This window comes from Caenorhabditis remanei, chromosome X (assembly GCF_010183535.1).
Source record: "Caenorhabditis remanei strain PX506 chromosome X, whole genome shotgun sequence".
Taxonomy (NCBI): Eukaryota; Metazoa; Nematoda; class Chromadorea; order Rhabditida; family Rhabditidae; genus Caenorhabditis; species Caenorhabditis remanei.
Window position 1 is genome coordinate 10,758,386 of NC_071333.1, and position 16,372 is coordinate 10,774,757.

At 39.0% G+C, this 16,372-nt stretch overlaps 5 protein-coding genes across 5 annotated transcripts; 2 read left to right on the forward strand and 3 right to left on the reverse strand.

The window, feature by feature from the left end:
* Window positions 1-249: 249 nt before the first annotated feature.
* Window positions 250-885, forward strand: GCK72_024127 (uncharacterized protein; the record flags this gene model as incomplete). The annotated part of the gene is made up of 1 exon (XM_003117804.2): window positions 250-885. The coding sequence occupies one exon, from the start codon at window positions 250-252 to the stop codon at window positions 883-885; it is 636 nt and encodes a 211-aa protein (XP_003117852.1).
* Window positions 886-3,467: 2,582 nt separating this feature from the next.
* Window positions 3,468-8,594, reverse strand: GCK72_024128 (uncharacterized protein; the record flags this gene model as incomplete). The annotated part of the gene is made up of 17 exons (XM_003117752.2): window positions 3,468-3,640; window positions 4,076-4,181; window positions 4,825-4,928; window positions 4,973-5,038; window positions 5,091-5,226; window positions 5,424-5,516; window positions 5,564-5,747; window positions 5,936-6,192; window positions 6,245-6,346; window positions 6,664-6,765; window positions 6,809-6,933; window positions 6,981-7,236; window positions 7,285-7,501; window positions 7,552-7,693; window positions 7,934-8,121; window positions 8,185-8,438; window positions 8,493-8,594. The coding sequence occupies 17 exons, from the start codon at window positions 8,592-8,594 to the stop codon at window positions 3,468-3,470; spliced, it is 2,607 nt and encodes an 868-aa protein (XP_003117800.2).
* A 1,066-nt stretch (window positions 8,595-9,660) lies between these two features.
* GCK72_024129 (uncharacterized protein) lies at window positions 9,661-11,450 on the reverse strand (the record flags this gene model as incomplete). The annotated part of the gene is made up of 9 exons (XM_003117987.2): window positions 9,661-9,810; window positions 10,038-10,133; window positions 10,183-10,252; window positions 10,380-10,525; window positions 10,573-10,683; window positions 10,732-10,950; window positions 10,995-11,188; window positions 11,242-11,306; window positions 11,350-11,450. 9 exons carry the CDS (start codon window positions 11,448-11,450, stop codon window positions 9,661-9,663), a joined length of 1,152 nt encoding a protein of 383 aa, XP_003118035.2.
* Window positions 11,451-12,422: 972 nt separating this feature from the next.
* Window positions 12,423-14,193, forward strand: GCK72_024130 (uncharacterized protein; the record flags this gene model as incomplete). Its single annotated transcript, XM_003118151.2, has 7 exons — window positions 12,423-12,508; window positions 12,832-12,938; window positions 13,415-13,517; window positions 13,563-13,632; window positions 13,709-13,927; window positions 14,024-14,127; window positions 14,172-14,193. The coding sequence occupies 7 exons, from the start codon at window positions 12,423-12,425 to the stop codon at window positions 14,191-14,193; spliced, it is 711 nt and encodes a 236-aa protein (XP_003118199.2).
* A 348-nt stretch (window positions 14,194-14,541) lies between these two features.
* Window positions 14,542-15,931, reverse strand: GCK72_024131 (uncharacterized protein; the record flags this gene model as incomplete). The annotated part of the gene is made up of 6 exons (XM_003117828.2): window positions 14,542-14,900; window positions 14,946-15,110; window positions 15,157-15,274; window positions 15,343-15,456; window positions 15,718-15,820; window positions 15,870-15,931. 6 exons carry the CDS (start codon window positions 15,929-15,931, stop codon window positions 14,542-14,544), a joined length of 921 nt encoding a protein of 306 aa, XP_003117876.2.
* Window positions 15,932-16,372: the final 441 nt, after the last annotated feature.

Here is a 16,372-nt window from a genome sequence, read left to right on the forward strand (position 1 = left end):
ACTAAGACGCTTTCTTCTGTTCCACTAAACATATATCCTTGTTTATTAGCTTCCATCAAAAGCGACGAGAGACTATTCCAGAAGTGGAGAGCGGCCCCCGCGCGAGAGAGTCATTCTTTCCGTAGAGAGACACAAGGCGGGAGAGCACAGCGAGCTGAACGGGGCGGAGCCGACCCGAGTTCGAGCCCGCCCCAATCAGTTGCTTCTTCTCAGTCTCCCAACATCAGTTTACTCATTTCTCACTTCACAATGCTATCGGCTCAGCCCCGAAAGTCTATTATTGAACTTGCCGAAGACTCCGGTCTCTTCGACATTAATGCATCGGACCTTGTGTTTGAAGCATCAGCCAACGGTATTTGCTACTATGATTTCGTCTTGAGCTGTCGTCGCTGCCCAGCTTCTGAGGGTAACGGCAAAATGCTTTACTTGGCCAAATTCGACGAACGTGTTAACCTTGAAGTATTCGAAACTGCTCATATTCCTCAAGAACTCTTCGATGATGGATTGCCACAACATGATCTTGGACTCATGACACTCGGAGTCCTTGTCTGGAAACATGTTATCGCCAAATCGAAGGTTCTGTGTTTGGTTCGTAACATGGATGGTGACAACACTCAACCATTGGAAGCTCTGAAACGTGCGACCTACAAATTCTCCGTCAATCATCATGTTCAAACAATGGTGCCACGTCGTATGTCAGTCTCATCAGGTTCCTCTTTTGGTAGTAATCATTCTTATTATTCTGAGGGTATGCGTATGAGAATTCTCCTTTGTCAATCTAGAAACCAAGTAGAACACATCCCAGCTCAAGCTGTTCGTGAAACCAAGGCCCTTCTTAACCCATCTAGCAATCCAATTCTCTGTCTCTGCTTCCCAATTGTGTGATTTGTTTTTCGATTGTATACCTACTGCTTAGATAATCAGTTTTTCAGCTTCTTCCGCTTCTTTTCAGTTATTCGCCCCCAGTTTTGTTTCAGTTGCTTCTCCTCCCGCAGTTCTCAATTCCCAACGATTATCCTTTATTTTTTACTGGTTCATGAAACCCCCAATCTCTTGTAAAAACTTTTCTTTCCCGTGATTTTTGCTGGCGGTTTTACCCTTTTTCATCCGTTCCATTCTTATTTTTGTTTTATGAAACAATCACACATTTATTCATTCATTCATTTTATTTGGATTCGGACTCAAATAAATGCTTGTGTAAATGAAAAAAAAACTGTGTTCTCTTCTTTTTCTTTGCAGATGAAATAGATAAAATAAATAAAAGCTCACAACGGTGACTTATCAGAATATCTTCTCAGAAATAGATTCACATGGATTCTATGCAGTAGCAGTGGCAGTGAGAGAAAGCAAAAAACAAGAAAAATTTATGAAAAAACATGACGACATGCAGATGTTCCTGTTTCTTTTTTACGGCTGTTTTTTCTGTTTTAGAAATTGGAGATCGAATTAGTCTCAGCCTGTTTAGCAGTTCGGTTAGAACTTGATTCCATTCCATGCGATCAGTTTCATTAAACAGATGAAATACTTGAAATTGTAAACATTCACATTGTTTTTGAGACTTCTGATTCTCACAAGGTTACGAAATCAAAAATCTACATAATTACGAAATCATAAATTTTCAAACATCGTATCAGGTATTGCAGTAAGTAGATTTCTAATATAAAAAATTATCATTGCCGTTCGAGTAGTTGGCTACAGATAATGAAGGTGTGCATTCATATTCTGTTGATATAAAAACAACAGAGGCTGTGTGGCTTTATAAACAACCAGAAATAACCTATACTCTAAGACTTCACTCATGAAAGGCTTACGGTTGGAAATGTCAACCAACAAATTCCACTTAGAAGTCTAGGAAGTGGAAACTATTGCCTCTTCTATTTCTATCTCTTTGTGTTGCTTTATTTGAAACTTGAACAAGTTTTTATTTTTGGAGCCAACAAAGAAAAGCGACAAAAAAGAAGTAGTTGTATAGAAGGATTGGTCGCTTGCACAGGAAATAGTATACCACCCGAAAAAAGACAGATGCAGTTCAATTCAGCTCAATTCTGTCGTCTCCGGCTCATCAGATGGTCGGAATGTTCCGGAATAAACGGAAAAAATGAAACCTCGTGGATTATTGACCGCTTTGGACTTTGATTCAACAAATTATCACTTTTTTCCGGATTTTTCGATTCCGGTTTCTGTTTCTGTGTTTTTCGATCTAAAGTGTTTACGTTTCATGAATTCAGGTGATATTTTTGCATATCACCTGGTTTAAGTAAATCCGCTCTTCTCCCCCCGTTTTAGTTTCACAATCGTTTTTATTCAAGAATTTATCTTTAGCCGATCACTGAAACCTTTTGTCAACCTTCTTTCTTAGAATACGTGTTCACCCGCCCCCTCTATAAAACACAAAATTCACACTCAATTGCAAAAATACAAGGAAAATTAGACTCGGGACCTCGGCGATGAAGCATGAGTTAATCGGTCGCTCCGTGCTCCAAGTCTGAGCTTAATTCATATGACGTGTGTCAAAAAAATGAGGAAGTCAGGCACGATGACTTGAGTTTACAGATTTCCGTCAATTATTTCAGCATCGAACCTTGTTTGGTCACATTTATTGTTAACTCTCAATTAGAATATTGGGCGTGTGAAGTTTCCAGGGTCGATTTCCGAGGGGAAACTGTTTTCCGAGCAGTCAGACTTGAGAATTTTATTTAAAAATCAAAATTTTCTTGTATTAAAGTTAAAGTTCAAGGCAGAAGACATTGGGTCTATGTTTAGCTCAAAATTACCCTTTTCATTTTTCCGGTACACTTGCGGGGTGTCCGGAAGTTTGAGAAAATTTCAAGGGCCAGGTGTTCTTTAGACCAAGTGACGTCTTTTTTACCCGTTGAATAGAAAATGTCTAGGTCGAAATTCCCACGATTAAGTCTTCAGAGTAGCACGTTCCAGACTCTTCAAGTTTTTTTTGACGCAAAATGACTTGTGTTCCGGGAACGAAAAGATAAAAAACTTTGTGAAAAGGAGTTCTAAGATTTCATTAGTCCACCCAAAATAGCGTTCGCTTTTTATAGGTGACACCTGAAATTTATGATTGTCTGGAAAGGGAAAGGGGTATCCTGTTGTGAAAAACTCAATGATCAAGTTCTGTCTTCTGAATGCAAATTTCAAGCTTGAAGAGTTACTGATCCAAATATAGAATTTCAAAACTAATTAGTTAGTGAAGATTCATCAAGAAGGCTAAAATTCTGAAAAACATAAACATTCGGTTCAGACGAAAACACATTGAAAATATAAATGTTTATTAATACAGTATGTCAATCTTATTGACCTGGAACACTTTGAATATCAAACGAAACTACCGCTTTTAAGTGTTCGAGAACCCATTTTCAAGGTTAGTATTATTAAAGAAGGGAAGTGTGAACAAGTAACTTATTATGGTTGTTATTATTATTTTTCGTTTCAAATTACGTAGCATTCTGAGATTATCCAGCTCTGTGTACAGGACAACAAATTCTGTAGAGGCTGTCATGTGATGGGAAGCAATCGGCATTCTCAGGGCAACGTGTTGGCGTCCAAATATCCTGATCAAGTCCACATGCAATTACCATATTGGATTGGTCTCTGATGGCGGATTCCTTCGAACAGAATCGGAGAACTGTAAGATGAAACTGTTTATCTCGTCTTATCGAATGAATCTTTTTCTCGTTTTTCAGATTTCCTTGTCTCCAATAAATTAACAGACATTGCAATCCGTTATCTTATTTTATACCAGATTATTTGTACCATTAGTCACTTGGAATATTAGTTCCATAATCCCGAAGAATGTGGAATCTCTTTCTTTATACTTTAATACGAAAAACATGTATAGAATCTGTTTCGACTAGATATGAAAAAAAAGAAAGACAATGGGACTGGATTTCCGAGTTATAATTGGAAACAGAAACAGCAAATCCTTTTTTCCTATTTGCCACTTCTTTTTTGAGCTTAACTATACGAAAAAACACAAGGAGCAGACTAAGCGCTGAGGGAAATTTGATGGATTTATCAATTGAGTTGATCATGTTTTCAGGATGAGAATGTACAAACTTACTTGATTCCTTCTTAGCGGGACGAGGTCTTGGGGTATGATAAAATGCGTTTGGATCGTAAACGGTTGTGGTTGGACGCGTTGCACGAGTTGGGAATGTCACAGGAATCTGGAAGTTAGTGGAAGTAAAGAAACAAACACTTGGCAATGTATGTATCATACTTGTACAAGAATCTCCTTTCTTATTAAAACTTTTAAACTGTATTGAAATGTTTTCTTGTGCATGGTTTTTCGATCTCCTCTAGTTCTTTTGGTTTTTCGCAAAATCACAGACGTGTCACAAGATGGAAATTAGAGGATAGAGTTCCGGTTTTCCGCGAGTTTCCTTTCATTTTGTCCACCCGGTGGTTACTCATAATGACGTAACAAAAAATTATACACAGGCATGTTGTTGTTGTTATGTTCCTGTACTACACTTTCCTCTTCTGGCATAGTCACGCATTTCACGTCACATACCACTCTTATTAAAAAATTTCGCTCGTATGTTGCCATCTTGTGTGTATGTTTACATATATTTTTCATCTGTCCTAATTATCTATACGTATGACAATTGAAATCCTCTTTTGCACGCATATTTGCGTGGGGAGACCAGGATTAAAAATGACAACCATCCGACTGTTTCTTGACATACATCCGGAAACATAAAAAAGGAATGGGAGAAAAAGAAATAAGGATGCGGGGGTTAAAAACGAAGATTAAGCTAGCATTCAGATTAAAGCAATTCGTCGAGATAATCCTAATGCACTCCTCACCTGATTGTCAATCTCAATCATCTCGGATTCAGATTCCTCCTCTCTACTTTCGTCTTTGCTCTCCTCCGGCTTTTGATTCTGACCGTCATTATCCGCTTGGGAAGCTGAAATATGATCATTGAGGCTGAAACTAAGAATGGAAACATACTTTCACTGTCATTCGAATTAAATCCTTCGAGATTCGTCATTGAGATTGGTTCCATCATGTCGAGAGCTGGAAGTGACATATTTATAAAAAGGACATAAAACAGATCAAAATGGATCACCAATTGGGATTCCGTTCCTTGGGATGTGGGTCTTCACTCCATCCTTTTGTGGAAGTGACACTTTGTCGGCGAATTGAGCTTCAGCGAAACTATTGCGGACTGGAGCACGACGGATGTCACCTCGACGAGCGCTAAGCTAAAATAAACATAATACTAATAACAATTTGAAACATAGTCTAAAAAGGGTAAATTTGAAAAAGTTTGACAAATGTCGATATCCACTAAACATTCATCACACAACCTAACCCCTACTATTTTTCATGTTTTGATATTCACATTTTGGCCGGATGTCTCAGAGAATCTTCTGACTCTTCTCAAGTTACTATCATTAACCTTGGTGATAACATCTTCTAACTCTTCATCTTCTTGGAATTCAATTCTTGGAGACTCCTCGACTGGTTTCTTTCTTTGACTTGGAGCAGGTTGCTTAAATACAAAAATTATTTCAAAGTTTCAAACGTGCCAGTATTTACTCTTGTTGTAGTTTTCAACTCTTCCAATTCATTTACTGGATCATCAAAAGGCGACAGTTGGGTCTCCTCATCAATGTATCTGGCGTTATCCTGTTGGCTGACTCGAGTTTCAGCAATTCGTCTAGTGACCGGAAGATCACGACGGGCTGATGGAGTGGTTGTCCTCCCGCGGAAACGGCGTGGTCTGCAACAGGTTGATCTATGAGAAATCTCTTTTGATCCGAGTCGACCAAATTAATGTATATGAAATCAGTCGTGATCTCTAAGCTAACATATGTTCTGGACATTGATTTGTATTAGATAAATAGTGATACAGAATACATTATGGCTATAATCTATCTTCAAAAAATCTTGAAAAATTAGAAAACGTACTCTGGAGTAGCGGATGCATATTGTTTCTGAGACGTTCTCTCATCTTGCTCCATTGAGTTGAAGAACGAGTTGGATATTTTTTTGGTTGTTGGCTCTTCAGTAGTAGTTGTGGTTGGTCTAGTTCTTGGTCTCGTTATTCTTTCCGTCGTAGTTGTCACTTCCTCAGTTGTTGTGGCTTCTTCTGTAGTGGTTGGAGCTTCTGTTGTAGTACGTGGTCTATGAGCTCTGATCACTTTTTTGATGATCTTTTTGACAATCTGAACATTGCAACTTGTCTAAACAGTTTTTTCCAACCGGATCTGATCCCACCTTTTTCGGTGGTAGCGTTGTCTCAAAATGCATTTCAACAGATCCGTTAATTTCGGCAACGATCTTATCGGTGTCCTCATCTTCGTCGGAATCCCAGATATCCTAAACTCAATTTTTATGCTTTTTGTTCTGTAAAAGACAAAAAAACAGGAAAACACGTCACAACAGCACACTGCATAACACAACACACGTGAGAATTTATTATGGGAACCAAGTGCAATCATAAGTTATTAAATTTGTATTACGAGAGAGAAATAACTGTGAATAAGAAAGAAACTGAAGTAAAGCAGTGAACAATATACAGACAGGGTTTTTGAGACAAGGGAACCGAAAGTGTGGAAAAGTGGGATAACTGGACCAAACAAAGAATAAACAAAATTTGAAACTGAAAATCATTCGGAAAGGTCGTCAAAGCTTACTACGTGTGGTCTGTGAGTTCTAATAGGAGAACGACGGCGGCCTTCCAAATTCACAGGTTGCAAGTTCGAGAAATCTTCTCCATCGACAGATTTTCTAAGAGGCTGTAACAGAAAATTCGAAACAGCTATCTACCTATTATCATACCAAAAGTTCCTTGGAGAATCTTTGTTTTCCTGCTGATTGTGGGAATTGCACATTCTCGAAATTAACATTGTCCAGATTCTGTGGCGGTCTGGCGGCTGGTGGTCCGACTGATTGTGTTGCTGCTTCTGTAGAAAGAACACAAAAACTTCTATATCAATTCTCTTAATTTTACCAATTGGTTTTTCGTTAGCGTTTTGCAAAAGTTTGTTCAAAGATTGCTGGAATATTTGTGCAGCCTTCTGTTCTGACTGAGCAGATCCAATCTTTTTAACAATATCTTCGACCAGCTGCTGACTGAAAACTGGCGTTTCCTGTGGGAAAGTTGTTTCCTCGTCTGGAATTGGTTCGGTGACTGGAATTTCTTGCTCAACAGAAATCTCCTCTGTAGTAGAAGTAGTTGGTGGCAGTGTGACAAGGGCGAGGGACACCTAGAATATTATCTGGTTGAAGTGTCATCAATGTTCAGTTCAACTTACAGTTGATGGTCTACGGGTGGTAACTGGTCGGAGAGTTGGGAGAGGTTCCAAATCAGCCTCACTGATATCAACTGTGTCGGATGGAATTTCTACGAGTGGTACTGCTGGCTCTTGGAATTCAACAATTGGAGCGGCTTCAATTCTTGGTGGTGGATGCATTGGAGTTCTCAGTTTAGTTGGTGCGCTCTCGGATCCCTTTTGTGTCTTCACAACTTTCCTATAACATCAACAGTGATGGTAAAATATTTCATTTAGGTATTAATTTACAATGGATCTTGTTTGTGTTGTGCTGGTTGTTGTGGTGCAGACTCGGAATCCATATTTGATTCCAATTCTTGAGAGACTGGCGTTTCTTCTGTTGTTGGTTCAGCAGTCGTGGATCTTATTTTCTCATCGGACATAATTAAAGCTGAAAAGGTGAATTGAAACATTCAATCCCCTGAGACTCTATTTTTCTAGTTGTTATGCTTCGGACGTCACAAAAAAGTAATAAACCGAAGAAGCGAAACAAAACCGAAATTTCTTTCAACACATGTTGAACAGATGTCTTTTTTAACGAACTCTTAGCAGACGCGATAAAAAGTTACACTTTTCAAAAGGAGGGGACTTGAAACTTGATAATCATGTAGCCCTGCAAACTCTGACTAACCCGTCGCACGAGGTGCCAAATCACAGAATCTCACAACATAGTTTCTTTCCTCGATTCGGATTGCGTTGATAAGTTGGTTATCATGCTCGATTACTGTGCTTCTCGTCAATCCGATTGGTTTATTGAACACCAAGTCTTTGCAGTTGAACTCATCACGAGATCTCAACCGACAACACATTGTTTGGATTCTGAAATATGTTTAGAGGTTAGAAACAGTTGGCGTCTAAAGAAAGCTATAAATTATTTAGTACCTTGTGTCAGAAAGTCGGGTGATTCCGGCAAGATATTCTCTTGGAGCACATGTGAATGTTGTGTTTTCGTCAAGAATAGGATCAATCATTTGGGAATAATGACAATCTTCACGTTCGATATCTGACACGCCGACCGGAATGTTAATCCATGGATACAAATCTTCGACGGTTTCACACGACATATCGAAAACCACATCTTGACGCTTCTGACCAACTGATTCTACCATTCGAACAGACAGTTCTGTTGCTGCTGCCTTAAAGCAGGAAGATAAGTTTGCATAAAACTGAAGCAAAAGCAATCCACTCACCCTCTTGGGACATTCAATTCTAAAGTTGTCAAATGGAGATGAAACGAATACATTCTTAGAGACTACTGTAGACACCAAAGCTAGAAACAAAAGATGCTTCATTTCTGAAATCGGCAAATTCAGTTAATTGGTAAATTGGAACCGCGATTTTTAAAGGATCGTAAAGATGTTGAAAAAAGAGCTATACAGGATAGGATACGGATGAAAACAGGAGGGAACAAGATGGATGGACAGATAACGAAAGAGAAAGGCGGAGTGAGGATGCCTGGTGGCCGAGAAAAAGTTGTGCGAGCGCTACTTGCCCTGGTGGCTTGCTAGTGAAATGTGATGATGTCGGTTCTCGGGAGTGTCCAGATTTGAGACGCGGATGATGATAAGGGGCCAAACGCGGTCATTTGGTGCGTTCCGCGGCGCGTAAACACATGATAATCGGCGACGGAATTGATGAAGAAGCAAACCGATTTCGAGTGAAATTCAAATTTTGTGAGAAATCGGAATGGCATTTATTATTATATCCGAGATAAGAATGATCTATATGATTGTTGCGCGACAAATGAATTTGAATGAGACGACCTTCTGAACTTCCTTCGGTCGTATCAACCTATATGGAAATTTAATAATCTAAACAAGAAATATTTATGAATAAAATCAGGATGTCTGAAAGTTAACGCGGGAAAAACTTAGAAACGCTGAAGATACAGTGATCCAGATTACCCGATTGCAGTTTTACCTGATTAATCCTTTATGATACTTTTTTCTAGGTCACAGTTTTCTTCGGAAGACTTTTCAACTGATAGATAATGAAAAAATTTGGTCACAGGTGAAATGGAAGAAAAGAAAGTTTCATCAAAAGCGAAACTTGTCTGGTTTGACCCCGTTAGAAAGGAGAAGAGGAAGACGGTTGCCGCGCTTCGGGTCGATTATACTTTTGTCGGGAAGAAAGAGTTCAGCGTCCCCTTTTATTCTGACTGCCCAAATTATAAATCAATATCAACTTTCGATTTCAATGATATTCTTTATTCATACAGAATAATTCACAACCTTTATGATAAGCCCCAAAATATAACAAAACATAATCACATAAAACACATTTTTGGAAAAAAAAGTATTCAATATCCCATTTTCTCATACAATACTACTATCAGAAGATAACCGCCAATTCATATTATTACTCCAACACAATCTTATACTTGACGTCTTTTCCGAAGATTTTCCCATGTGAATTATCAAAGACAAAAACGTATTCTCCATTCTCCTCAATTTTGTAAGACCCGATCTCTGGATGGAATTCAGTAAGGCATCGGAAAACTGGCCAAACCTGAAAAAAGTGATATCAAGTTCTAAACAGAAATCATTGTGCACATTTTTGTTTGTTTTATTTGTTCTTGCATCAGTTGATAAGAAGTTGTGCCTTCAAGTTTTACAAAACCTTTCAAAAACATTGGGACCGATAAAAAATGACCACTCTCTCGTCCACATGCAAACAAGTGGAGTGAAACTTGTCGGATCTTGTTGAGTAAATATGATAAGAAAATTAAAACTGACTACTCGACCGTCTTTTTCGATGCTAAAGTCGATGTCGCCACTGCTAACACGCCAAAGCCAATGGAAGTGCTTTCCGGTTTCCCCATACATCTTCACCTGAAACACAAGCAGTTCAGAGATGTTGCTAAGTGCTAATGTGATAAACCTCTGTCTTAGATCTTGCAGAAATTGAAATCTTTGTACGGTCTCCTTCAAGTTTGTGGGTTTCATTGTACCTGAAAGCTTGATGTGTTGAAATGAAATGAAATGAATCAGCAAAAATATGTAATGAAGTCAAATGAACACTCTGAACTATATTTTTTCCAAAAAACCCTTTCGGTTTCAACTCTTCCCGTTTCATACCACAGACTCTCGGGAACCTTTCCTCCCATTCGAATATCGCCACACGGATGTTCGTGTTTCTTGTTGCCGCCCCAATGCATAAAAATGTTCTCCTCGCCAATCTCTTCGATCAGATGGTTTTTCCAATCCTTATCCAAGAATCGAACCTGACGAGACAAAATAAAAAATGGACTGGATAAGAGTGCCAATCTACCTTTTCACGTGTCTGAGAGGACAGAACAGGCGACACCATTGCATATACTGCTGACATCATTGTTGGGCAGTTGATAATAAAAATTCTGCGAGCGAAGTCAGGGAAAATGTTCTAAAATGATAATCCGTACATGAAATTTAAAAGTACAAGTAAATATACCTGCAGCATAGTTAGCAAACTCATGTATACTTTGAGTGTTGGAGTGTATAGCAAGTCCATGTTGAAACCGTCGAGATCCATTATGATGATTACTCCCATTTTACGTTGTTTTTCTTCTTCTGTCTGGCGGATTATTTTGAATGACATTTCCGTCTCGGAAATACAAAGTTGGAACAGTTGGGATGTTGGACCTGCTTTCACCAATGTTTTTGGATGAGCCTGGAAACTTTCAATTAGTATTCGATAAATGTTGTTACACCCACCTTAGCCATAGCTTGCATGTAGACCACATCACCTCGTTTGCTCTGTCCCATTATACCTCCTGGAAAGTACTCAGCAACAGCTGACATATTCTTGATGTCTTTATTTATTTGTTGGATGCTTGTTGTCTGGTGGTTGTTCATTCCGAGATTCACCAACGTTTCAACGGCGTATTTCATCTTTGGAATAATCACATCTGAGAAAAAACAATTTGCGCTATGAGTTGCATTCATTCTTTTGAAAACTCACCAATTTTGTAATCCCATCCCATAAGCCAGCGGAGTAATGAGAAGTCGGTATCATACTCAGGGTATCTAGAAATCAGAAATCATTTTTAATCCGTCAAGTTTGACTAACGTGGCCAGAATATCCTTTGTTTTCGATCGTAGTTCCGCAATTTTATCCTTTTGGTGGCTAGTGAGTTCCGAAAGATGGGGATAATGATTTTCTACAACCATGGCTGTAAATGAAAAACGATGAAAAAACTGGAAGACAAACACCCATTTCCAATAATGTGGAGCACTGAATTGAAAACTGATAAACTTTGTGAAAGAGTGTGATTGGCCAATTTTCTTATCAATGAAAAAATGGACGCAAACCATGGAATGAGTCGTTTCAAATATTGGTAATTTGAGTTTGATTTAAAAAAAGAAGTTTTCGAAAATCAAAGAAAAACTAAAAAAGAAAACAAACCCGTGCTTGTTGATCCTCCCGACATTGTTCAAAGCTTTGGAGTAAACGTTGAAATGAGTACACAACACAGCAAAGATGATATCGATAATAATTACTAAAAAACCAATAACAAGTTAGTATTAAGTTACTGATGGAAATTCATGCTTCAATAGAAATAACAACAAAAACACAAATTTTTCTCTTCAAGAAAGAAGACTTGAGCTAAGAGGATTCCACGTCTCCAAACGTATCCTGGAAACAGAATGGAAAAAACATGGGAATCCGTCTAATAAAAACGCAGGGATTTGTATTCTCAATAAATTTGTATGCCGAACCACAATTTTAAAAAGGAAATGTGAGAGATTTTGTGTTCTTGTCGGAAATGTGTATCTGTGCAACAACCCAATATTTCACTGAAGAATCAATTTACATATCAAAGAACCGATTCAATATATTTCCTTTATTTCCAGATAGATGTGTGGTTTTCTTGTTGCTTCTCTCTTCCATCACTGCTTACTCATATCTCTTCTTTCTCCGGGATCCCACTCAACGAGCAGATAGATCTTTATGTTTCGAGCGCCTCTCTCCTACACACGATCAATTCTTTTTTAGCTCCCGTCGTTTCTTCAAGTCGAAGATAGTGTAAAAATGCCAACATTTTGCCAGTTTCTTTTCACAATCTCTCTTTTCTTTTCCTTCGAATACTTGCCACTTCTCTTAGCTCATCTTATCCCGCTTCATTATTGCAGACGATCGAAATGGAATTGCTCACCTCTCCATCTTTTCATCATATCTCACCACTAACTCGTTCTAGAAGCGATGTCCGTTCAGCTGCTATGAGAAGGTATGTAAAGATCATGAATCAGAAACTATTTTAGTTCAGCGATAAGAAATTGAGAACGACGAAGTCTGTCATAATTTGTAGTATAGTGTAGTATTATTTTCATATACTAATGAAAAAACAATGAATGTATAAGAGTGAAAATCATTAGTTTTGTTGGTCGACAATGTAATAAACTAAAAATAATCAACTAGGGGATCCATGAGAGAATACTACCAAGCTTGATTTTTTTGTAATTTGGGAACCTCTAGCAGTGCTCAACTCAGTATGACATCTGAAAAACTATGAAGCAGTCAAAATTCTAAGGTAATCCTACAATTTTTCAGATCCAACTCATTCTCCGGAGTGACCCGTTCGACCTCGGCTACCCGATTCTCTCGTCCGGACTATGGATACGGTGGTGGCTACATGTCTCGTTCCATCAACAAATGTGGTAGGCAATCTTATATCATTGAAAGCGCGTGCTCCATCATACTCGTTGTTTTCATCGGAGTCATTGGTTTCTTTTTCTGTGTTCTAGCTGTTTGACACTTCTCTCCTATCCCATTAACGTTTTTGTCCTTTATCATTTCATCTGAATTCTACAGTTGTGTCGGGTTGTTTTGTCATCATCGCGAGTAAAGACTTTTCAGTATTGTTTTGTTGGTTCACTTCGCAGGAAACAAAACTGAATAAAACAGGATAATAGAAAAAAACGGAAGGGACAATGAATTGCAATTCATTTTTCTCATCCGTTTGCCACTCTTTTCTGAGCCAGCTGCTCGATGCTCAATTCACACCCACGCGCTTTTCTTCCGCGATTCGTATTCCAAGAAAATAAGATGATAATAAAGAACAACGTTCTGTTGCATGTGTCGAATTCAATAATAAAAGCAATAAAATTGAAATGAGAAAATTCTCGATTTTCAGGAGGAACTCTTTTCGGAAGATCTTTGGCTGCCACAGCTCTCACCAAGACTGCACCATTCCACAATGTTGGAGTTCAACGTAGCACTCCACACTACACTGACAAGTATGTTGACTATCACAGATCGTTTATGAGAATCTGAACTTTCAGGTACCCATACGTCAGATACAGCTATGGAAACACTGACACTGGACTAGGAATTTTGACTCAATCGGAATCGGTTAGCAGTCTTGATTTTTATCCTTAATTATTCCATTTGTGTCCTGTGTCATATCGAAAATCTAATGAAATTGCAGGTCTACTCTAGACACTCTGGAATCCGTGACATCGGAACTAAGCGTTGGCTCGAGGGAAAGTTGAACGCCTACAACACATCTCTTTTCACTCGCCCGGACTACCAAAAGCGTGTTGAGAAGCCAATTGCTTCCTCAAGAAGCTACGTCAGATACATGCCGGTTGATGATGCTTTGGATATGTACAAGAAAAGATGCATGACCGTTGGAACTTTGTCTAAGGTTTGCATTTTGTTTTTGCTTTTTTGTGATTGTAGAAAGTACTGGAGCAATTTTGAAACTCTCATGAATTTATAATTCAAAACTATAATTTTTCAGTATTGGCTCTCCCCAGCTACATGGGCATCTCGCCGTGAGAAGGAGTTGAACCTTTCTTCTTCTCTCAGCCGTGGAAACTACTCTTACTCTAACCGGTTCGATAGGTATATCTGACTACTCACAAATTCTGTAATTTTTTTATTCTCAGACTCGGAGGCCGCATCTACTAAACTCTGCAAACATTCGAAATCAATGATTTCCCATCGCGATTAAACATTCACGATACGTTCTTTCTCCTCGACTCTTGACGCTGTTTTCGTTCTTTGTTTTGTTTCTAACAAAGTATGATGAGCAGCTCAGTTCAGTTATTTTCTCTGTTTCCTCATTTTCCAATTCCAGATATTTCTTATTTTCAATAAAAACCAAATAATTACATTTATCACTTTGTCACCGTTGTATAAACAAGAAAATGGACAGAAACACAAAGCAGAACCAATTTTGGAATTCTCAATTTTTAGGACAGCATAAAATCTTACAGGTTAGTTTATTTATTTTGAGCTTCATTTCCCAAAAGCTTTTTACAGGGGTCCATTCTTGGAAGGAAGTGGTGGAGCTTCTTGGTAGGCATTGTATGCTGGTGGCTGGGCACTCGATTGTTGCTGAAGCTGTTGGTATTGTGGGAGACCAGATGCGCTTGGAGCAGCTCCTTGTCCAACATTGAATCCGGGCTGTGGTGGTTGATTAGTTGGGTACGGGTTGTACTGTCCCGGTTGTTGCGGTGGTTGGGGTTGACCTGGTTGTCCCGGCATTCCTGGGTATGCTCCAATGTTTTGATATTGCACCGTTCCAGCTGGTTGGAATTGTCCAGCAGGGTATGGATTCGTTTGTCCGATACCTGGGTACGGTGGTGGCATATCGTAGACGTATACATTTTGCGCTGAAAAATTCATACATAATTTTTTTACTGAACGAGGATTCATACCTGGTGGACGTTCTGGGAAGGTGTGAGTCGGTGCTTGGAATCCTTGGTAGCTTCCTTGAACCAAGTAGTACGTCGGAGGAGCTGCGTAGTAAGTGGTGGCTGATTGTTGTTGCATATTAGCAGGAGCATATGCTGGAGGAGCAGCAAATGGACGGGCGCGTGATGCTGGAAATTAAATGAATAGTTGAGGAGCTATGATCTCTCAACTAACCCATGTCAGCAGCACGAAGAAGTGCTTCTCCGAACTCGATGCATCCTCCTTTTGGGAACGACAGGCGCCACTCCGGACATCCTTCGAAGTTTCCTCCGGGCATTGGTGTAACCCATCCCTGAAACGAAGAAAAACGTTTGTTGCGGTCATATTACAATGATGAGATGCGGATGAAAATAAACCAACCTTAAGGTAGTTTGGAGTGAGAAGCGGCTGTTCGAGTTTCACATCTCTGACGGAGTGGAAGGGCATTGCGAATGATTTGAGCTCATCCTTCTTGCTGTCATTCATGAAGATGATCTGAAGCAACTTTTTTGTGTGAACCAACATTTATTTGGAGGAGATCTATTATTTCTACTAGGAACCTCTTAAATATTCATAATCGCTCAGTTTTTCGAAAAGCTCATATTTCATAATTTCTCAATATTTTACAAATGGCCATAGATTTCGGTCATCAAGGTTAGTTACTGAAGTCTCACAAAAATGTTGACCTACTAACGAAAAATCAGCAACTTCCTCAAGGCAATCTTAATTTTTAGATTTTTGCAACGGCAAACTGACTCTGTGTGAAGTAAGATAGAGAGCTCCCGATTTCGTTGACTTGAACGCGGGAACATTGTACTTCTCGAACTTCAGTTTGACGTTTGTGGTGTAGAGGAGAATCCTTGAATAGAATTTATATATTCACTGTCTATCTTACTTTTGAAACTCACATTTCTCCGTTGTAGATCAAGACTCCATGTCCATCGGGGGTGTGGGAAGTGTTGAGCGACATGATTCTTCTGAAAATTAGACGATACTGAATGAATATCAAGTTATAAGCTATTTGAAACGGAAATTTTATTGCGAAATAAACAAATTCAACGAAAAGATTGGTCTGGAATGGCGTGATGGCATATGACTTTGGCCCGCTGACTCACGAACCGCTATCGACCTGCATGGAGCGTCGTTTTTGTTGTTCAGACGTCTGCGTCTCATGCTGTTACGTTGTATTTCGTGCCGAGTGAGCGGGCAGAGACAAATAGAGTGTTTACTCAATGACGATTGCAAGGCAAGAGAGTATCGGTGGCGATAATCATGAATATCGGGAATTGTTCATTTAATTCTTTCGGTTTCAAGTATGATTGTTATCAATGAGTTGTAGGTTTTGAGTTTTTCTCGTCATATAGTGCATCACTACACTTTGAATATTACCTTCATTTGACAAAAAAAAGAG